At 41.1% G+C, this 23,768-nt stretch overlaps 1 protein-coding gene and 1 pseudogene across 1 annotated transcript in view; one reads left to right on the top strand and one right to left on the bottom strand.

Moving 5' to 3' along the window:
• Nucleotides 1-5,609, top strand: part of SH3BGR (SH3 domain binding glutamate rich protein) — a 58,841-nt gene extending 53,232 nt beyond the window's left edge. Inside the window, exon 6 of the mRNA XM_007470472.1 lies at nucleotides 5,493-5,609. Within this exon, the coding sequence (XP_007470534.1) occupies nucleotides 5,493-5,576 (84 nt within the window). The 3' untranslated portion in view covers nucleotides 5,577-5,609. The remainder of the gene's footprint in view (nucleotides 1-5,492) is intronic.
• LOC103076891 (dihydrolipoyllysine-residue succinyltransferase component of 2-oxoglutarate dehydrogenase complex, mitochondrial pseudogene) lies at nucleotides 450-1,781 on the bottom strand (annotated as a pseudogene).
• Nucleotides 5,610-23,768: the final 18,159 nt, after the last annotated feature.

Here is a 23,768-nt window from a genome sequence, read left to right as displayed (position 1 = left end):
GGACAGAGGCTGCTCTGAGCTTGGGAGGCACAGCACCCTCCTAGGCGTCTCTGGAGAACAGACTTTCAAGAGATAGAAACTTAATCACATGGTCCCCAGCAGTTTCCTTGTGGTATACTGGACCAGGGAGAAGCAAAATCATCTCTGTGGAAGGCTAATGGAGGAAAGGCAGGAATATTAATGAGCATTCATTAAGGCTCCCTCTCTCCCTCAAGCCTAAGGAAATCAGATATTTGAATGTAAGAGAAGGGTGCAGAGAGAGAGAGAGCCTGGCAGAAACACCAAGGAGAGAGCTGTGACTGCTGGTTACATAGTGCCCTGGTTTCCTTGCTTCAGAACAACAGCATATGCCTGTCTGTCGCCAGGCTAACCCGGGGCCCGTGAGGGGACAGGGAGAGGGCTGGTTTTCAGTTCCTGCATGGTTGATGTGTAGGGCACATGGCTTCCTCCTACAGGTCCAACAGGAGGTCTCTGGGATCCTCTACTGCTGCCTTGATTTTGCGGGGGAAAGTCACGGCCTCTCTGCCATCCATCAGCCGGTGATCATACGTCAGGGCCACGTACATTATGGGCCGCATCTCCAACTTGCCTCCCACGACCACTGGCCTATCAAAGATGGCGTGCATGCCCAGGATGGCAGGCTGAGGGGGGTTGATGATGGGCGTTCCAAAGAGCGAGCCAAAACGCCTCCGTTGCTGATGGTGAAGGTACCACCATCCATATCTTCAATGGCGAGTTCATTCTTCTGGGCCTTCTCTCCCAGTTCACTGATGGTTCGCTCAATATCGGCATAATTCCTAGTTTCCACATTCCTGATGACGGGAAACACCAGACCCCGAGGGGTGGCCACCGCAACGCTGATGTCAATATAATCCCTATACACCACCTCTTCGGTTGTATCGTCAATCGCTGCATTTACAACAGGCTGCTGCTTCAAGGCAAAGGCCGAGGCCTTCACGAATGCTGACATGAAGCCTAGTGTGAGGTTATGCTTCTTCAGAAAAGCATCTTTGTGCCGAGCCCTCATCTCCTGGGTGTTACTCATGTCAATCTCACTGAAAGTGGTAAGCACTGCTCAGGTATTCTGAGCCTCCTTTAGATGCTGAGCAATGCGCTGCTGCATCCTATTCATTTTCTCCCGATGTTCTGAACGCAGACCTGTGCCAGCTCCTGGCTCAACTACTGGAGGGGCAGCAGTGGGTTTTATGGCAGACACTGGTTTGCTAGTGAGAGGTTGTGAGGGCGAGGGCACTGGTGGCATCTGAGTGGGTATGGATGCTGCAGGGGGAGGAGGAACTGCCGATGCTGCAGGTTCTGCTTTTCGGGCTGCGGCAGCAGGAGCTTCGCCTGGCTTGGCCTTAGCAGGAGCAGTGCCAGTTTTCTTGAGTGTGAAAAGAGGAGTGCCTCCTTCTACTTTTCTCCCATCAGGTACCAAAAGAGCTTCAATCGTGCCATTTGCTGGTGATGGAACCTGCACAGATGTCTTGTCAGTTTCAATCTCACAAACCACTTTTGCAAGGTGAAGCTTTCTCCCACCTGACATCCCCTTCTGTGACAGATCCTGCAAGTACATCGTCCTGGCACACAGCTGTAGCTCTGAAAAAGCGAACACTGAAGACACTACTGCTGTAAATGACAATCTTCCTGCTGTCAGGGTAACCTGGTCCCTGACATAAGGAGATCCCAGGCAGGGAACATCTCCCTAGAGGGCAGTTCCCCTTCTGGAAGGTGGAGATCGAGCTGCTGAACGCCCAGGACAGGCAGCGGGACCGGGACAGCATCGCGGCGGCAGCAGCAGCGGTGGCGATGGCAGAGCCTTGAGAAGAATTTTTAACCTGCCTCCCCAACTTGAGGTTATAGTACAACAGTGGTTCTCATCTGGTCGTGTATGTTCGAATCACCCGTGGTGTGTTTGAACCTTCAGAAGCCTGCCTCTGTCAGCCAGTGGATAAGACCCTCCAGGGCTGAGCACACCTTCAGCTCGCCTGTAGAGCTGAGGTGGAGAATCTTCATTGTGGGGAGCCAGGATCGAAGGGGATGACAGAGCGCATAGAGACAACCAGAGAGATAATAAGAGCCTCCACCTGCTTGGGACAGAGCCTTCCTCTTTGCTGTCCTTCCTATGCCCGTGAGAGGAAACAGCAACAACAAGAAAGAAAAGGATTATAAAAAGAATTAAAATTAGGAAAAGAAACATATACAGTTTAAGATAAAGAATTTAAGAAAGACACGTCTTAATGAATAAAGGTAGAATAAGAGGAACTGAAATATAAGGGAATCAAGTTTCACAAAGATAAAAGATTAAGAATTGCACAAAATAAGAAGTATTAAAAAATTGAGTACAGAGGATATAAGATTTAAAAGTACATTTAAAACATTAAAAGAAAAATTAGAAAACAGTATGTGTTATTAAGGATAAAATTTAAAGGGATAAAATTTATCCTCTGTAACATGCAATTTAAACTATTTTTGGGCTGGCTGACATGTTTGTTTATAGGGTCTATGCTTAAATAATAACGAACATTCCCAGGAAGACCTCATATCCCATGTTTGGAACTGGAGGTTAGTTGACCCGTTGAATAATTCAATTAAAGTCCTAAATCATAAAAATGTAGAGGTCTTAAACATTTATTTTAACTTGAAATATGTAAATGTATATTTACTGCCAATTTTTTGGATGTAGGACAAAGGTCTTTTCTTTAAATAATAGCCCCATGATTAGAACTACCCACTGTCTTTCTAATGAATATACTCATTGGTCTGTCTAGAAATTCCAGTTTTGATTTCTTTAAAAATAGAGCAGAAATTTAAAGGCACTTGCAAAGTACTCTAGGTGCATAAATCTCTTTGGATTTCAGATTCCCCCCTGCCACCCGAGCTTTCTGACACTTCATTTGATGACAAGCTTTTAAGGTGACTTTTACATATATGGGTCTTTTCAAAGCACTTCATTAATTTTACATAGGGAAAAAAGTTCTTTTCTTTTCTTTTCTTTTTTCTTTTTTTTTTGGTTGCGGTACGCAGGCCTCTCACTGTTGTGGCCTCTCCGGTCGCGGAGCACAGGCTCCGGACGCTCAGGCTCAGCGGCCATGGCTCACGGGCCCAGCCGCTCCGCGGAATGTGGGATCCTCCCGGACCGGGACACGAACCCGCGTCCCCTAGCATCGGCAGACGGACTCTCAACCACTGCGCCACCAGGGGAGCCCCAGGGAAGCCCCAGGGAAAAAAGTTCTTTTCATGCTCATATTTCATTGACTTCCATGATACTTATTTAAACTGTGTAATTACAATAAGACTAACTTGGATACACCAGCATGGGAACAAACATAACCCACCCTGGTAAATGAAGACTTTGGTGCATGGTGACGCCAGACCTGCTAGTTGCCAGGGCTCACTGTGCCTTAATCAACCAGTGTGATTTAGGAGAGAGAATACAGACTACAGCAGAGGTTCTCAAAGTGGGGTTCCCAGAGCAGCAGCGGCCTCACCTGGGAACCTCTACAAATACACATTTTCAGGGTTGGCCCCCAGCTACTGAATCAGAAATCCTGAGATGGAGCCCAGCAGATTGCTTTGAGAAGCCCTCAGGCGATTCTGATGCTCCATCAAGGCTGAGAACCACTGGATTAGAACATAGGTTCTAGGTGACCCATGTGTTGCCAAGTAGAGGTCAAGACAAGAACTCCTACTGTTCTGATGCTCATGATAAACAGTCCATCTACTCTCCAACACAATCATGTTTATTTTACATTAGGAACTTGCAGTTGGTTGAAACAAAAAGAGCTTTTAAGTTTCTTGTGGTGACTGAAATGAGTAATAGAAAATGAGAAAGGAGAAAGAGAAGGCTGCCAAGACCGAGGACAGTCTTTAACTCAATCTAAGTTTTCACAAATGAATCCTCTCCTTTTCCATTCTTTCCCTGCTTGTTGAAACACTCAAATTCTACTGGTTTTATTGTGAAAGCTTCATAGAACGGTCTCTCTTTTGTTGGAGAAATTTTGTTTTGCTTCCTCAAAGGCACTGGGGGAGGACTCCATGGTGAGGAACTTTATGATAATTTTCATTAATTGAGCATGGCAAGGTCAGCACGCTGGCTCCCCTTTTGCTGACAATGGGGAAGAGGTACTCTGTGTCACAGTGAAGCAGGACTGAGATTCTCACCCTGCCGCTTGCCTGTCGAATCTGCACTTTATTAGCTGGGTGTTGGGGAGTTTTCACTTTAACCCCTGACAGGGATGGCATCATGTCAATGTGTGGATGAATCTTTTCCGAGGATGTTAGTGGATTCTGGGGGCAGGTCCAAAGTGACATTCTCGGATTCTCCCTACTTCTATTCCATCCTCTCATGTTAGCTAAATCTCAGTGACCTTTATTGTAATCAAGACTTTTAAGAATACTGTTTTTGAACATTTTTGGGTTAATCATTTAGAAATGCTAATCAGAGGGCTAAATTAAAAATGAAAACTCAAGGACAGAGAGAATATTTACCAAAACTCACATGTATTGTCTAGGTATTTCAGTGGAAGTTCATCAACATTAAAGAAGGTCCCAAATGTCAAAAGAAACTCCTTCCCAAAACTTCTGTTGATTTTTGAAATTACAAAAAATTCATAATCTTTATAGAAAGTTTAGAAAATACAGATAAAAACAGAAAATAAAATATCTTATAACCCCATTACCCAGAGACAACCACTAGCTACATACTCACATACGCATACACATATTTATCAAACTTTGATGAATACACTTCTGTAATCTACTTTTGTTCATGTAATTAATCTATATATTTTTGGGGGGATGGTAAATGTAGATCTGCTTCATTATTTTTAATATTATTTTATCAAATTAATCCCTATTCGTAGACCTAAAAGTTATTTTTAGCCTATTCCATGCAGTGACTTTTCATTATCTATATATCTTTCCAATAATAATTTCTTTAGTTTCTCTCTTACTAGACAAGTTTCCATTATTTAAAATCCTATTTTTATATACAAAAATAAGACAGACATATTTTTAATTTGAAAGTAGTTTCAGTTTATATATGTAGGTTACTGGTAACTTTGGCTTCAAGAAATTAGCTTGCTATAACAAATATAACCAGCTTATACATTTAAAACCTTCATCTTTTCTGACAAAATTCTATTTGCTGAGATTCTTTTTGTATTTTATTCTTCCAACTGCCTTCTGAATTTTTAAAGGCAACAAGATGAGAGCAGTCTGTTAATATGAGTAAAGACTGTATGCTTAAGGGGAGTCATGAAACCTGTTAGAATTAATGCTTTGCCCTGCAGAACCATCCCAGACTGTGGGGTCTGTGTTTAGGAAGATGATGTCTTTGTGTGTGTGTGTGTGTGTGTGTGTGTGTGTGTGTGTGTGTGTTGGGTGGGGTGTGTAGGAGGCCCTCAACTCTAGTCTGATGTTTTACAGTTTTCCTCACTGTATCTGTTGACCCTTACACTTTTCAATAATAATGTAATTTTTGTTAGAATAAGACGGAAGGAATAACCGCGGAGGGAGCAGAAGGGGAAGCGGAGGAAGAGGAAGCTGAGGAAGAAGAGGACGAAGGAGACTCTTAGGCCTTTTCATGCTTTATTCTTCCACTTGTCCAGGTATAGCCACATCGCTCTGGGGTTGAAGGTTTGTTTATTACAGTCTGCCACGTGGAGCACATTTCACTTGGTGATAGAAGTGGATTTCAATTCGATCTATTTGTCTGTCTTCCTGAGGCCCTGGGCTGCCCCTTCCTGGAGCCGCAGGGCTGGTGAGCTCTACCGGACCCGTTTCTTGGGCGCTAGGGCGAGGAAGGCGTGTGGTGGGTATGATTTCTGGGAAAAAGCATAACTTTGAGGTGAGGAAGAGTTTGTTTTCTCCTTGCTCCCTCCTCTGCCTCTTCAGTTAAGTGAAAGCACAGGACGTGTTGTGTTATCAGCGTTCTATCACATGGACTCCTTTACTGACCAACATACTTACGTATCCATAGGAGAGTTTACAATCGATGTTCATAACGATGGCAATAAATTGCAACCTAAAAATACCACAGAGCTGGCTGCTCATGAAAAAGGATATTGCTACTAGAGATTCAATGATAAGTGCTTGATATTACATTTATTCAATTGTATTCATTGATTTATATCAAAATATTCATTTATTCAATATTGGCCCAAACACTCATGTAGAAACACTTTGGAATATGGTGAAGTCACCTGAGGTAACTTTGACAAGTACACTTGCTGCCTTGTAATTTTTTTTCTTTTAACATCTTTACTGGAATATAATTGCTTTACAATGGTGTGTTAGTTTCTGCTTTATAACAAAGCGAATCAGCTATACATATACATATATCCCCATATCTCCTTCCTCTTGCATCTCCCTCCCACCCTCCCTGTGCCACCCCTCCAGGTGGTCATAAAGAACCAGAACCGAGCTGATCTCCCTGTGCTATGCGGCGGCTTCCCACTAGCTATCTATTTTACATTTGGTAGTATATATATGTCTATGCCACTCTCTCACTTCGTCCCAGCTTACCCTTTCCCCTCTCCATATCCTCAAGTCCATTCTCTACTAGGTCTGTGTCTTTATTCCTGTCCTGCCCCTAGGTTCTTCATAACCTTTTTTTTTTTAGATTCCATATATATCTGTTAGCATACGGTATTTGTTTTTCTCTTTCTGACTTGCTTCACTCTGTGTGACAGACTCTAGATCCATCCACCTCACTACAAATTACTCAATTTTGTTTCTTTTTATTGCTGAGTAATATTCCATTGTATATATGTGCCACATCTTCTTTATCCATTTATCAGTCGATGGGCACTTAGGTTGCATCCATGTCCTGGATATTGTAAATAGAGCTGCAATGAACATTGTGGTGCATGACTCTTTTTGAATTATGGTTTTCTCAGGGTATATGCCCAGTAGTGGGATTGCTGGGTTGTATGATAGTTCTATTTTTAGTTTTCTAAGGAACCTCCACACTGTTCTCCATAGTGCTGCCTTGTAATTTTAAACTTATACTGACCATTAAAAAAGAATTATGTACTTCTTAATAGTCTGGTGAGTGTCACATAAATATATTAATAAGATATTGATAGTGGATATTGAGATCACAGGGGAAATGCTCAAATATTGTGGGCCATACAGATAAGATGGTAGGTATGAAAACATCAAAAGATCATTAAGAGCTATAAAAATATCTGGTTTAACAGACAGTTAGCAAATACCCATGTAAATGTTATGTTTTTATTGACATTATTTGACCTTGCAACCAAGGCAGCTGTTTATTCTCTAGGGCAGTGAGGCTTATAGTTTGCTCTGGTGCCATAAGTGTTCTTGTTAATTTAAATTAAAAAAATTTTAGTCTCCTTTCTGTCCATATTATGCCTCCACTGAAACATGTAAGATAGATTTGGGGGCTTTTGATATCAGGGGAGCAGGAAGAAGAGGAGAATGAGGGGGTGAGCGCTGGACACACAGTAGGTCTTCAGTTAAGGTCTGCGGTCACACTTGGAACCTGCCTAGTGAAGGGCGGACAAAAGGCTTCTGCTGGATAAGGAAAAAGAAATCCCCAGTGCTTGTAAATATCGGCTAACAAACAGCTCTGCTCTATGTACCAAAGACCAATTTGAATATTAGAATCTCCCCTCTTAATTTACTTACACTTATACATAAAATACTATTAAAAAATGAATATATTTTTAGGAAATCTTGGAGCTGGTGGGAGTAGCCATCACATTTTATTATCGGACCACGAAAGTTTCATCACTCCTTTATTCAAATTACAAAGCAAATCCAGCCCATCATTTGATGCTTTCCCAGGTGGTTTCTTTCATGTTGTGGACACATAGACATCTATTTTAGGGCCAATGATTGTCTTTTTGGAAGTGATCCCATTATTTTTTATTTTCTTCTAAATAAAAGAAAATTAAAAATTACTATTGAGCAGTCTGTTGTCAGTTTGATTAGTGTCCCTAATCCCATTTCTAAGGAATGAATAGGGGCTCAGTTTTGGAAAAAAGGAAACTGGCGAGTTTTACTTTTAGAAATTTTATCTGAAGAATGATGGGAAAGGAAAATATGCCAATATTTATCATTATACCAACTCCCCCAACAGTAAAACACTCATAAATACTGTTTAAATTCATTTCCATTCACTCCGTTTGTAAAGTTCTTTTAAAATTATTCAATTTTAATGTAATTTTAAAAAAATATTGAATGTGAAATGACACAGCTGAGAGGGAATCCTTCATGTAGCCAGATGGCTTGATAGGCTGATTATGGAAAAAAAAAGGCATATATCGCTGTGGCCAGCCCATTTTGACTGTTTCTCTGATGGCTTCTAGTTTGGAATTAATATATTTGTCATGAGGTCAAAATGCCTGACACTGAAGGAGGGAATCAGACAGCTTCTTAAAACCCACTCTCGACTCCCGGAGAGATCTAATGTCCTTCTTGAAAATGCAACATGGCCGTGCAATCAGGCATTTCACTGGGCAGACCATTCAGTGTCTAAAGACAAACCCATCTCATAGCTCATGGATCTGCCAGGCATTTTATTTGAAAAGATGGTTCTAGGACTGTGGCAATGAATGGAACTATGAAACATTTCTCATTTCCTGTGTTTGAAATTGATGCTAAATTGATGCCCCAGGAGAAACAGTGTATAGTCTGAGACTGAGTTCTGTCTCCTAACAGGCTGCTGCTTAATACTGTCCTCTAGTCTAGCTGTGGACCATTTCAATTTCCTCCCCCAGGACTAAGTTGTAAATTCAGCCTCTCCATTTTCCATGAAAATGCGGTGGGGAAACTATTATTGAAGATGTCAACTTCCTTCTTTTTTTTTTTTTTAATGTTGAAATCCAATAAATCCAGTTTATTTCCAAAGGCTGTTATGTCTTTATTTTTACATTCTTACATTTTCTTGCCTTAAGCAATGGTATTTTATGACTATTTAATTTCAAAATTATAAGAGAAACGGCCCACAGACATTCCTACCAGTATTAGGAGACAATGTCTACATCCCTTTTACGATAATACCTGCTTAGTATTTACTTAACACTTCCCTGTTAATCATTCTCAATTCCTTTTGCATTTAAAAAATTTTAAATTTTTTATCAATTTTTATTGGAGTACAGTTGCTTTACAATGTTGTGTTAGTTTCTGCTGTACAGAAGTGAATCATTTTTTATCAATTTTTATTGGAGTACAGTTGCTTTACAATGTTGTGTTAGTTTCTGCTGTACAGCAAAGTGAATCAGCTATACGTATACATATATCCACTCTTTTTTGGATTTCCTTCCCATTTAGGTCAACCACAGATCATTGAGTAGGGTTCCCTGTGCTATACCATCATTAGTTAAGTATTTTATACATAGTAGTGTACATATGTCAATTCCAGTCTCCCAATTAGTCCCAGCCCCCGCTTCTCTCCTTGGTAACCACAAGTTTGTTCTCTACTTCTGTGGAAGATATCAACTTCCTTCTATGTTTGATAGTTTAGCACAGAGAAAGGATATAAACATCATTTGGTTTTCCATGAGAAAAATTTAATTTCCTTTCTTTGCACTTGATGAGTAGTGGTTTCTAGAATAAAAAGCAATACTGCCCTTGATTGCACGTTGAAGTGTTCAGTTTTTGATAAACATTCTCTGTCTCTCGTTAACAGCCTTCTCCCTAATATTTCCCCTTTCTTTTAGGAAACCCAAGCCACGAAGCACCATCTCAACTCTCTTCCCACAAACCAAATTCAACAAAATGCTTTGGCCCGAAGCTGGCACACGTCTGTCAGTACATCCAGGGTTCACCGAGGAATTGTATGATCCGACACGGTTAGCTCTCCATGCATATACCTGCTTAATCATATCAACATGAAATCAAATGTGAAGACAGCACATGCATACCTTCATGGGCCTGACATCTATGGCCTTTGCTTAATTTTTTTGTTTTTTTGTTTTTTTTTGCTCTGCATGAATAGACCTTCTAATACCCTGAAAAATATTTCAAAATATAGAACTTCTCTTTGTGATATGACAACAGTATTTCTTTGTATGTGCCTTATGCTACTTTTCTCAGAATTAGCTCTGAAAGTGAAGAGATTTATAGAGAATAATCATACTAATAAAGATGAATAGCAAATATCTTGTCCCAAGGAGATTTCTTCATTTCTGGTCTCTCTGTGTATAACCTGAACTCAATCCGTCTCTTGCAGAGACTGAATGCTCAGCAGAACTTTTCTGTCTCCATTGGGATGGATACTTTTTGTTGCACTGATTATTTGGTCCATGTTTTCAAATGTCACGTCTTGTTATGTTGTATTTATATTACACACCGCTGCATACACTGTCTCCGAAGCCTTGTTTAAATGTCACTGCCGTCCACATGTGTAGGGGTCATGATGCAGACAAATAAATTCGCCACCCCAGTGCCCTTTGCTCGTTTCTATGCTGGAGGGAGTGGCTGCTTCTGCTTCTCTTGCGTTGATTGATTTGCAGTCATGGCTGCTACGTGCAAAGCCCGTGACTGTAATTTTGCCTCTTGATGCTGAGTGTCTGTTCAGCAAGAGCTGGTCCGGCCCCATGACTTGTTCACCAGGTAGGTTTGAAGGGATTCTCTGCTCACCTGCCCCATCTCAGTGTCTGATAGCTATGTTTTTCTTTATGGTAAGAAGTTGCTGACATCTCTCCCCTACCTGTGTATGTGTTGCTCCGTGTATTTTTCTTGCAGCCAACGTTGCTTCTGTACTCTCAGAAGGGCCCTTCCCCTGCTGTTTTCCTAATTAAGGACAATGATGGCCATCAGCCTGGAGTGGCCATGAACTTTTCCTCCTTCTGAATCTGCCTATTGATTTTGCAGCTAAGCCTGTTGGTGTCTTTGGGGAATGTAGTCTCTGGTGGCAGAAGTCGTGTGGCAAACAGCTCTTTTCTTGTTACCCTAGTAACAAAAAGAGGCATTTTGAAGAGAATGAAGATGATTTTGTTCCGAATTGTTGAAGTAGACTACTTTGAAGACATTTCTCCCTAGTTAAAAATAAGGTGAGAGACTGCAGTGGGATGGAAATTCATATAGTTCAAAATTCATATAATTAAAAAAATTCATATAATTAAAAATTCATATAATTCATATAATTAAATTCATATAATTTAAAATTCATATAATTAAAAATTCATATAATTCATATAATTAAATTCATATAATTAAAAATTCATATAATTCATATAATTAAAAATTCATATTATTAAAAAATTCATATAATTAAAAATTCATATAATTCATATAATTAAAAATTCATATAATTCATATAAATTCATATAATTAAAAATTCATATAATCCATATAATTAAAAATTCATATAATTCATATAATTAAATTCATATAACTAAAAATTCATATAATTAAAAAATTCATATAATTAAAAATTCATATAATTCATATAATTAAATTCATATAATTAAAAATTCATATAATTAAAAAAATTCATATAATTAAAAATTCATATAATTCATATAATTAAATTCATATAATTTAAAATTCATATAATTAAAAAATTCATATAATTAAAAATTCATATAATTCATATAATTAAATTCATATAATTAAAAATAGTTCCTATTTTTTACTTCATTGCATTAAATTATGTCCCGTCTAAAAAGCATCACAACTTTACAGCACCTCCACACCCAAATAGGCTTTAAGTTTTTGCTGTTGCTTGGGCTGACTTTTAGCTCTTGTGGTAGAGTAGGATAGAGATAGATTTATTTAGCTAGGTGCCAATTTCCCTCCTATTTCTCATATTTTTAAATGAAGATAAATATTTGTGCTAATAATAAGCAGAGTAGACCACTTATTTAAATTGAATTAATTTTTTCTTATGTTTTCTTTCTGTAGTCAGAAAATTAATATTCTTGTAAATATTCTTTAGTCACTCACATTTCATTTTCTATTAAATACTATTAAAATGCAAAAATCACTTAGGTCAATAATACCATGTAACTAGTATCAGTTCTCTTTCAGATTTGGTTTCACCTATAACCTCCAGTGGCTAGTGGGTCCAGTGGCACAGTGACAAATATGGGCTGTGTGGTATCAAAATATAATTAAAAAAATCCACATGCTTTATCAATATAGGAAGTTTCTAGAAACTAAACAGCATTATACATATGCAAAAAAGAATAACTCAAAAGAAAAACCCAAGTGAATAAGCAAAATCCGTCTGCAAAAAAAAGAAAAGACCAGAGACATAGAGCAATTCTATGATGATCTGAAGCTAGTAGAGTTTCAAAGAGTTGATTAGTCTACAGAGGGCCTGAACATTCAAAGTAACTGTTTCTTTCTTTCTTTTTTTTTTCAAAGTAACTGTTTCTTTTTTTATTCTTTAATTTGAAAAGCAAGTACACAAAAATTTGAGTGCATTTTTAAACCACTGAACAGTAAATACTTCCTTCTCCCCTTTTCCTCTTTGGGGTTTCCTTGCATTTCTTTGGGTTGTAATCTTCCTTTGCTACAAGGATACAAGGTATGCAATAAGGAGGGTTTATCGTTGTCATCGACTTTTCTAGATTAAATGTGAGAGGTGTAGAAAGGGAGTGGAATGTTTTGCCTACAAAGTTCCTTGAGGAATATTTAGAGAAGTTTTCTTTAAAAAACAATGTAAGTGTCAAACCTGTGCAAGGGTGGTGAGGGTAAGGCGACCCTAGCGAGTTGTAATAATAGAGAATGACCACTAGGTGGTGATAAAAGACAAGCTCCTTGATACAGCATTGCTGTCCCCGAGCCCCGCTGGCTACGTGTGTGTGCTGTTTAGGGTACTGTTGAGGTCAGAAGGTGGGCATACATCATTACACTTACAAATAATTTTATGACAAACATCTCTGTATGTAAAGCATTTGATAATGGAGTATTTTCTTATAATACATGCCAAGGAATAAAGTTATTGGATTAAAGCAAAAGCAAAACACAGCAAAACAAAAAAACCACACACCCACACACACAAACACACACACACAAAAGAAGGTGGGCATAAAGTATTTGTCCACCAGACAGAAGAAAAACAACCAAAACACCTCCAAACCCGTTGGTCAATTAATCAGTATATTGTTTATAATGCTTTTATCCAAGACAATTAATTTTGGGCAAAATGTTGTGCACTTTTTTTTTTTTTTGCGGTAAGCGGGCCTCTCACCGCTGTGGCCTCTCCGGTTGCGGAGCACAGGCTCCGGACGCGCAGGCCCAGCGGCCATGGCTCACGGGCCCAGCCACTCTGCGGCATGTGGGATCCTCTCGGACCGAGGCACGAGCCCGTGTCCCCTGCATCGGCAGGCGAACTCAACCACTGCGCCACCAGGGAAGCCTGTTGTATATTCTTAAAAGCCGTTAAAACCAGTCATTGATGTTTGAATTTCACACCCTTGCGTTACATAGTAGTCTGAAGTCGGTCAACAACTGATTGCCTACTGACAATTTTGATCAAGATACAGGATTGTCCTTTAGCCTGTAAATGGCTCTAGCTCCTCACTGAAATGTAAACAGAACCCCGATTAGCCAAATGGCTAATTGTCTTCTTCTGTTTTAAGCCTTTTAATCCTAATACAACATATTTCCAAATGTTTGGAAGTAGACTCACGATCCTTGCAAAAGCCTTCTTTTCACGGGTGCCTGAGATACTCGGCTTTTTGACTATTTGTTTTGGAAGGACTTTCTCATAAGTAGAAAAAAATGAGTTGTGAAATCTCTAAAACACATCAGTGGGTCAGACAGGTTTTCCAGAGCCAGACATCTGGAGCTTGTTTACAGATGTAGAAATGCTCTCAGGGGTGGACGCTTCAAGTCAGGGAAGGGCTGCGCCAGGTGGGTGTGAGTAGCGCGGAGGGCATGGGGGTCAGGAAAGAACGCCGGAGGAGCTCGGTCAAGTCCAGCAGACGCATCTTAGCTCAGGAGGGTGACGCCTTTCCTCACCGACTCACGGGAAGCAAACTCACCGCTTAGGATTAAAATTAGGCTGCTGGATATTGTGTTTCACAGTACTTTTGCTTGCTGACATTTATGGGGTGCCAGCTGTGAGTCGGGCTCTGTATCAAGGGCTCTACGTGATCTCTGCAGTAACCTGGTGAGGTGGACACGGTACCCATTTCACGGATGAGGAAGCTGAGGCACGGGGATGTCCAGTCCTTGTGTGAGGTTACACAGCCTGAAAATGGCCACGCTGGGACGGAGGTCTATGTGTGTTCTGATCCAAGGCCAGGACCAGCCTCCCAACAAACACTTTCCTCTCTGCCCTTGACCACTGCCACACCCCTGGGACAGTGCCTGCCTGGGTGGTGGGCAGTGGGACCTTGCCCACAGAGCACCTCCTTCCCCAGCCTCCTCTGATCCATGTGTTCTGTCTTTAGCCTCAGGGCCAGGCCCCGGAGTAAGGTGACTCGTACTTGTTGGCTGTGATCCACTGTGTGCTGGTTTCTTAGCTAAGCCATCAAAAAAATAAAATAAAATAAGATAAAATGGGAATTCCCTGGTGGTCCAGTAGTTAGGACTCGGCACTTTCACTGCCGGGGCTGGGTTCGATCCCTGGTCGGGGAACTAAGATCCCGCAATCCGAGCGTCTGAACAAACAAACAACCCCCCCCCCCAAAAAAAAAACCAAACAGAAAAAAAAACATTAGACGGTAATTCTATTCCCCTCATTCTCAAGTTCTTGGGCTGCTCACTGTGGCTACCAATGCCAGCCCCAGTTTTAGAGGGATTTGAACCACCGTCAGCTGACAATACTCTAGAAATTGACTGGTGGCTTTAGACCCCAAGTCTTAGGTTGCAGAGAGAAAAACTAAAAATTGTCATCTGTCTTTTCCAGTCTGGTTGTCCTTGGGTACACTCCACTCACTGATGCTGAAGGAGTGCCCAGAAGTCCTCTGGGGCTGACCTGTCAACCACTGTGCAGTGATGCACCCATAGCAGCCAACCCCTCATGGTAGTTGTAGCTGAGGGGATGGTTCCTTCAGGCTCCTAGAATGACTTAATTAGGTAAAGTATACCTTCGTTCCAGGACATGAATTTTAGTTTGCTTGTTTTGTAGCAGGTCACTTTTCTCTGTGGTCTGTTATAAAAAATGTTTGTCTTCTTGGTCTACCCCTGGAATGAAACAAAAGTTATCTAGGGAGGAAAATAAAGCTCCTACTAGAAAACATCACACTCATAGAATAATTTCTCCTGAGTCTGCAAAAATAAAGCAGAGAAATGCAACCTGGCTTTATTTTGCTCTAAGGGCTACTCCTTAGATAGATATCTCTATAGATAACTTTCTCCAGCCTTTAACTACATTCAGAGAGATTTAAACCTTGAAATAGTGGTAGGTCAAATCCACTAAAAATGTACCTGATGGTGTTTCAGAGTGGTGACAGGAGGATTTCCATGGTATGTGGAGATTACCTGCAAAATATCTAGGTAGGAGAATGGGAGTTGTGCGTGGTTTCTGAACACACCTGTTGGTTATCCACCTGGCTTGAATTCGCTCAGTGAGCGCTCCTTTCAGACAGTTGAGGCTGCAGCTGTGGATTCCCAAAGAGCTTATTCTATGGCTTCAGACCAACTTTTTTGATTTTTGCCTCCGTGCTTTTCTGTCTTCATTTTTTGGTCAGAGATTCTTTCGCTAAGGATTAATTGGTTCAAAATAGTAGAAAGTAAAGAGAAAACAGGCTTTAAGAGTGAAAGACAAACATAATGCTTGAGTTTTGCATTTTGGTCTTTACTCTTTTCGCCTATAGATTTGGAGGGAAGCAGGCAATCACTGTAGGCCTTGCATCTAAAATCAACTGAAAGCAAAGAAGTATGGCTTCCTGGGCAGAAACCCTGCAAATTCCTTGGGGTTTGAATCTTTGATTTTAAATCATTAATGACAGATATTGAGATTTCTATTCTTCCCAGCCATTCTTTTCCTTGGTAAGACCGTATTTCTGAATTGAAATGACAGGCACAGCTTTTTAAAAAATTTTTATTTTATTGGAGTAGAGTTGATTTACAATGTTGTGTTAATTTCTGCTGTACAGCAAAGTGACTCAGTGATACACACACACACACACACACACACACACACATATATATATATATATATATATATATATATACACATTTTTTTGTATTCTTTTCCATTATGGTTTATCACAGGATATTAAATGTAGTTCATTGTGCTATGCCTTGCTGTTTATCCATTCTATGTATAATAGTTGGCATCTGCTAATCCCAAACTCCAATCCATCCCTCCCCCACCTCCCCTCCCCTTGGCAGCCACAAGTCTGTTCTCTATGTCCATGTGGCTTTTTCTGTTTTGTACCTAAATTAATTTGTGTCCTATTTTAGATTCCACATATAAGTGATATCATATGGTAATTGTCTTTCTCTTTCTGACTCACTTCACTTAGTATGATCATCTCTAGGTCCATCCATGTTGCTGCAAAGGGCATTATTTCATTCTTTTTTATGGCTGAGTAGTATTTCACTATATAGATGTACCACATCTTCTTTATCCATTCATCTGTTTATGGACATTTAGGTTGTTTCCATGTCTTGGCTATTGTGAATAGTGCTGCTATGAACATAGGGATGTATGTATTTTTTTGAATTAGAGTTTTCATCTCTTCTGGATATATGCCCAGGAGTGGGATTGCTGGATCATATGGTAGTTCTATTTTTAGTGTTTTAAGGAACCTCTATACTATTCTCCATAGCGGCTACAGCAATTTACATTCAATTTACATACCAACAGTGCAAGAGGGTTCCCTTTACTCCACACCCTCTCCAGCATTTGTTATTTGTAGACTTTTTAATGTTGGCCATTCTGACCACTGTGAGGTGGTGCCTCATTGTAGTTTTGCTTTGCATTTCTCTAATAATTAGTGATATTGAGCATCTTTTCATGTGCCTGTTGGCCATCTTATGTGACAGGCACAGCTTTAAGGGCAAAAGCTATATAGAAGCTTTCGTCCTAAAAGTGTCAAGAAATAAGATGGAAAGATAGGCTTTGTGGTGTGTGTGTGTGTGTGTGTGTGTGTAGAAAAGAATAACACCAAAGAAATGGAAGCATTGAGCAAGAAATGGAGAGCAGGGAGCTTCCAGCTCAAATGCACAGTCCTCATGATGGCAGTGCATTAAGCCACTGCTTCTTCCTTCATCCACACACAGACCCAAGGAGAAAGATAAGGAGAAACCTTATCTATAGTTGGTAGATAAGGTTTTCTAAAAGATTATGACCATTTTCATATAAGAGTGCTTCCCTTGTGAACACCTATTCTTGGTTAAAAGTTCATTGGATGTATCTTGGGGAAGACAAAGGAAGAAACTAGAAATACACCCAAGAAAAGGAAAGATTTTTTTTTGGTAAATGATGATGATGGGAGGTTATTTTCAAAGATGCAATTGCAGATAAGGTTTTCTTTGTTTTATGAAAAATAGTAATACAATGGAGGTCCCAGAGTCCTCTTTCCTTTTACCAGTATAATCTCGATGTCAGCTAAGGGTAGCTGTCCTTTAAGATCTACTTAAATTTGGCTCAAACCCCTGTTTCATTCATAGAAGAAAACCCATCCCCCATTGGGAAGTTTTCAAAGCAAAAATTATCGTGATGACATGTTAGTCTAGTGGAGAGAAAAACTACAATGATTGTATGCTTCTGTATACATATAACATGCGTATATACACATATCTGTTATAGTTGCTTTCACTCAATTGAAATAATTTTTAAGTTAAAAAGAAGGACTCAGCAAGGATAGGTAGGCAAACCAACCCTCTTAACATGGGTCTTTTTCAAAATAATTACAGCGTTCATGTGGCTGAATTTGGACTGGTCTGATCTTGTCAGATCTTGCTCACTGGGGTGTATTTGTCGTGTCAGTGAGTATTTATGCTCTTCATATTAAGTAAAATTGGTGGCAGAGGTGGGATTCAAATCTGCATATTATGACATCCCAAAGCGGCACACTCAGTCAGTCCAAAGTCATGGAGAGAACTGTGAATTTTATCTAAGTGCCTTTCCTCTGGTCTTGCTCATGTTCAATCCATAACCGTCAGCCACATCAAACCTTATCATGTCACTTCCCTCCTTGAAATCCTCCCTTTCCTGCCTGTTGCTTTTAGCATGAAGTCCAGACTCTTCTGTGTGTCTAAAAATGCTCTACAATGAGGCTGTGCTTTCCAAGGCTGGTCTTCTCTCTGCATTCCCCATCACACTTGAGCCATAGTTAACTGCTTTTTTAAAGGGTCCTACTGAGCCACTGTCTGTGCTATTCTCTCTCCTAGAGTGCTTTGGCTCATACCTAGAAAAACCTTTTTGTTCAGATCTTAGCCAAGACATCATTTCCTCAGTGCAGCATCACCTGACCACAGCTCCCCTGCCCCCATCTCTTCTGTGTCCAGTGAGCCTCCCCTAGCCGTTCACACACTCCATTTGTTTAGAACTCCGATCACCCTATTAAATCATAACCCAAGGCTGTCCTGGGAAACTGGGTGATAGCCACAGAAATCAAGACTTCCAGGAGGAGTGAGTGGTTAAGCCCATCAGGTCACTCTTTAGCTCTTCTGTTTGACCAACACAGAAGAAAAGGTGATCCAGGAACTGTAGTGACCACCGTTGCAGCCTGCTGGGGTCTGTGATCATGCAGCTGTTCCTGAACTTTCACTTGGTTTGCTTTGCCAGGGCTGGGAAATGGTGGGCACTACCAGAACTTGGTGATGGGCTTTCCAGTTCACTTTCTTTACCCGGCTGGAGCAGCGGTGTACCTGTCCATGCCGCCCCCGAACCCAGAGACACCTCTGTAACTGAGTCTTTGTTCTATAACCATTGTGCTCTTACATTATGCGTATTCCTTTATGAAACGTGTCAGGAGGACACAGAATCATGGATGACACTGGATGAAATGGGAATCAGTCAATTAAGGAAACTCTTGTGAATATATTGAGGCAAGAAATTCAGTTCATGAGGCTGGACTATGTGGCCCCATTTGCTCAAAAACATATTAACAAGTTGTACTTAAATGTGATATATCTAACTTGGTGGTTGGCCCTGTAGGTCAATGTGTGGTCTCCTTGTTCTATCTCAGCCACACAAGTGTACTTGGCTGTTGCTTGGACACACTGCGTGTGTTCTTGCCTTCTCTCTTTCTGTTCTCTGCCTGGCATGTCCTCCCTCCATCTCCATGTATGACTCACTTAGGTCACCACCTTCAGATGTCTGCTCAATGTCATCTTATCAATAAGGCCTCCCCTGACCACTCCATTTAAAATGGAACTCTCTCCCTCAAAATTAGACATAGGGTTACCATATGACCCAGCAATTCCACTCATAGGTCTATCCCCAAGAGACAGGAAAACATATGTCCATGTCAGAACTTGTACACAAATGTTTACAGCAGCATTACTCACAATAACCACAAAGTGGAAACAGCCCAGATGTTCAATCAACTGATGAATAGATAAATAGATGGTGGTCTCTCCATACTGTGGAGTATTATTCATCCACAGCAAGGAATGGAGGGCTGACACAGGCTCCAACACAGATAAGCCTTAAAGACATTATGTGATTGAAAGATGCCAGACACAGAAGGCCACATATTGTAGGACTCCATTTATATGAAATGTCCAGAACAGGCAAATCCAGAGACAGGAAGGAGATCTGTGATTGCCAGGGTCTGGGGAGAGTGGGTAAAGGCTGCTAATGGGTATGTTTTTTTTTTTTTTTTTTGGTGGGGAGACTGGGTATGAAAATGTCCTGAAAGTAGATTGTGGGTTTGGTTGCACAACTCTGTGAATACTCTAGAAACCACAGAACTCGGCAGTTTTAAAGGCAGTTTTAAAGGATACATACTTTACTGTATCACAATAAAGCCGTTATTAAAAAAAAAAGTGAACTCCCTCTCCTTCTAATACTCATTATCTCCCTTTCTTGATTTATTTTCCCGCTAATCTCAACTTACTATACCATTTATTCTGTGTACTGTCTGTCTTACATCACTGAGTTATAAACTCCATATGATTAGAGATTTTTGTCTGTATTGTTCACTGTTGTATCCCATGAACTTAGAATAGTGCATACAGTAGGTGCTCAATAAATATGTGTTGTCTAGCTGATTGAATAAATGTGACTATATAGTTGATCCTTGAACAATATCAACTGTGGGGTTTAGGGGCTATTACCCTTCATACAGTTGAAAATCTGTCTATAACTTACAGCCGTCCTCTGTATCTGGGGTTTCATATCTACAGATTCAACCACCCTGGATTGTGTAGTACTGTTGTATTTACTACTGAAAAAAATCCATGTATCAGTGGACCCATGCAGTTCAAACCTGTGTTGTTCAAGGGTCCACTGTCTATACATTGAAGCTGGCACAGATGTCCTTTCCAAAAGATGATAAAAAGATTGTTGCTCAGATGAGGAAAAGAGAGCAAACATGGAGACACTTTCATATTAGGTTACTGTAAGAAAATGACTTAGTGAAACTAGGTTTGGGTTGAAAACTTCAGTATAGACTTATGACTTTATAAGATGTAAGACTCTCTTCTCTCAGTGAGTAACTAAAGGCTCCTTTCTGGGGTCAATTTGCCTACAACTGTGCAGGCCCAGCAACTAACGTTCAATCTTTTACTCTCTCTTCCCCCCCAGGAAAACTTACAGTGTATTAATAGAAAACTTGAGGTTCATTAAAGCCAAATGATCAGGAAATGATTGCCATTGAAATGATAGTTTGTTACTCACAGTTCCCAAAGGAGGGGGTGCTTCTGTGCCATGGGGGGGCCACACGGGGTAGCACCAGGGTGGGTCAGAAAGCAAAGGGAGTGGGAGAAATATGGGCAAAAGGCTTGACTGTGGTTCTTGTGGGAAGGAACAGCCTAGGCAGGCAAGCAGGCTTAGGATGGGCTAGTTTGAATAATTCCAGTGGACTCTGGGGCCTAGGGACTGCCTACTTGTCTGGTACCTGGCCCTGATTAGGACAGGGGGATAGTAGCCCAGAATGTGAGAAGTGGTCAGAGAGTGGGTTCTAGACATGTTGGTGTGCATTTGGAGAGCTCGTGAGTTGTTGACTATCTCTAGGAATTGGCTAGCCCTGGGAGGGGCAATCTTTCAAGGGTCAGTGAGATCCTGGATGCCAAAGCATCAGGACACAGAAAATGTCATGGTTAATACACCTGAAGGGTAAATAGCACTAGATCTTAGATCTTGGAAACCAAGATAATCCTGAGGTGTCTTGTTTTGAGAATACAGAAGGGTTTGGGGATCAAGTATATACTGGAATGTGATTGGAGGCCATCTATAAAGGGGTTTCCAACAGTTGGGGTGGCCAAGCATTGAGGAGTTGGGTCTGAAAAGCAATTATAACAGCCAGATGGAACAAGCCAAGTTTATGAGAACCTTAAGTCTATGAAGATGCTGAACAGATTCTGGAAGGTGCCAGGGACCTGTGTCCTAAAGTGGTTGTAATGTTCACAGGGGCTTATATGTTATCAGTTCTAGGCACACTGTAAAATCATTGAGCTAAGTTATGAGCTCTTCACTAAAATATTGGCCAACACCCAGACATTATTACTCTATATAATGGAGATCTGTGATTGCGAGGGTTGCCTTAGACTTGTTCAAGTTGTTTTGTTGGAAGTTGAGAATGTATACCATACTTTATTATTCTGGCCAGCTTGTATTTTTATCAAACAAAGTGTTTGTTGTGTGTGAAAACTGAGAGTTGATGTCTAACAATTTCTAACTGTTAATTGTATTTCAAATGCTTAGGTCACACACACATACACACACACAGACTCACAGACGCACACACTTTGCATGCGTGCATGCACACACACAATTGGATCTGCCACTCCAAACTCCTAAAATGGCACAGCTACCCTGCTCTTGGAATCAGGGAAATAACTCTGCTTCTTAGCTTGAAATATGCTAGGGAAATGTCTCAGTGAAAGATGAAAATCAGCACAGCATTGTTTCCCTAAGCCTTGTTTCTTTGGTAATCTTTACTCTCTGCCTCCCAGGCCCAGCTCTGAAGCCAACAAATGTTGCAAAAGGCAGCAGATGACCTCATATAGTTCCTATTCCTTCAAGTCCAGCCAATACTTGATTTTACTGCTCCTTGTTGCTTGGTGGCACTTGGAGGGGCCAATTTTATGAGGACGGTGGTTAAGTGGCCCCGACGAATTGTGAGTCACAACCCAGTCTCTGAGGCTTCCTCCTTAGCTATGCTCTGGAGAATGGACTTTGGGACAGAATGACTGTTCTGCAGAGAAAGTGGGTAAAAGTGAGAGTTTCTTAAAGCTGGATCCTTGTTCTATCTTCTAGATAATGTTCTTGTTAAAGTCGGGGGTGGTTGGGTGGATTCTTTCATTTAGTTAAACTATAAGCAGAAAAGTGAATCTGTATGGTCTGAAGGGAAGGTGAAACAAATAGAGATGTTTCCAGAGTCATGAATAGATACATGTCAGAGTCAGGATCTGAAGCCAGATCACTCCGTGTCCCAAGGCCATGACTCACCATCTCCATCGCTGTGTATACATGACAGATGTTGTAAACATTGTAAATACTTGTTTTCTGAAACTTCTTCCTCTTTCTTGCTTCTTCCTCCCGCTCAGGGCTCCTCCTTCCACTGCCCCCTCCCACCCCCTCCCGGCCTTCTTTCTTCTCATTATTATTATTATAGCCACCACTTATCAGATGTTTACTATGCTGTGTCTTGAGTGTTGTATCAAGCATTTCACCTACAGTATCTCAATACATTTTCTCATACAACTGGTGTCATCATTCCCATTTTGCCACGAGGAAATTGACACTCAGAAACATTACATGGCTCACCTAAGTTCTCAGGGCTAGCAAGGGGCTGGGATTTGACCCCAGATTTCCCTGACTTCATAGCTTGTGCTCTTAAACTATCATGAAGCACAGTGCCTTGATATCCACTACCTGTAAATCTTAATTGTGCAAAAAAAAGCACATAGCTTTCCCTCTTGGCATGGGTTCAGTGGTGCTCAGGCCTTGTACGTTTTGTGAAATTCCAAGGTCAGGGGCTTCCCTGGTGGCGCAGTGGTTAAGAATCCGCCTGCCAATGCAGGGGACACGGGTTCGAGCCCTGCTCCGGGAAGATCCCACATGCCGCGGAGCAACTTAAGCCCGTGCGCCACAACTACTGACCCTGTGCTCTAGAGCCTGTGAGCCACAACTACTGAAGCCGATGAGCCACAACTACTGAAGCCCACGAGCCACAACTACTGAAGCCCACGAGTCACAACTACCGAAGCCTGTGCTCCGCAACAAGGGAAGCCACTGCGATGAGAAACCCGCACACCACAACAAAGAGTAGCCCCTGCTCGCTGCAACTAGAGAAAGCCCACGCGCAGCAACGAAGACCCAACGCAGCCAAAAATAAAATAAATAAATTAAAAAAAATTCCAAGGTCAGTAATAACGCCCCTGGTATTGTTTTATACTAGCGTAGATTGGGTTGACTTAACTTCATAATGACAGCTGGGACCTGGTGCCCATATGGGCATGTGCCGCCCTCACCTTGGCTGGTGTGTGCGGCCAGCTTCCGGCAGGTTCTCTCTGAGAGAGCCCTCCTGGAGCTGCGGCTGCTGAAGTGATGCAGACAATGTCCCCGAGGTCTTTGCTTTCCTCTAGGGCCCAGCATGGTCCATCCGTGCTTCACCTTAAGTAATTCTGACCACCGGGAAAGAACTTATGCCTGCAAGCCATAAGCGATGGTTTTTAGCTGGTCACTGCAATTCTTACTTTATTATATCAGTCAT

This window comes from Lipotes vexillifer, unplaced genomic scaffold (assembly GCF_000442215.2).
Source record: "Lipotes vexillifer unplaced genomic scaffold, Lipotes_vexillifer_v1.1 scaffold402, whole genome shotgun sequence".
In the NCBI taxonomy this organism is placed as follows: Eukaryota; Metazoa; Chordata; class Mammalia; order Artiodactyla; family Lipotidae; genus Lipotes; species Lipotes vexillifer.
The sequence above is the reverse complement of the archived record's forward strand: the minus strand, read 5'-3'. Positions and strand labels throughout refer to the sequence as shown.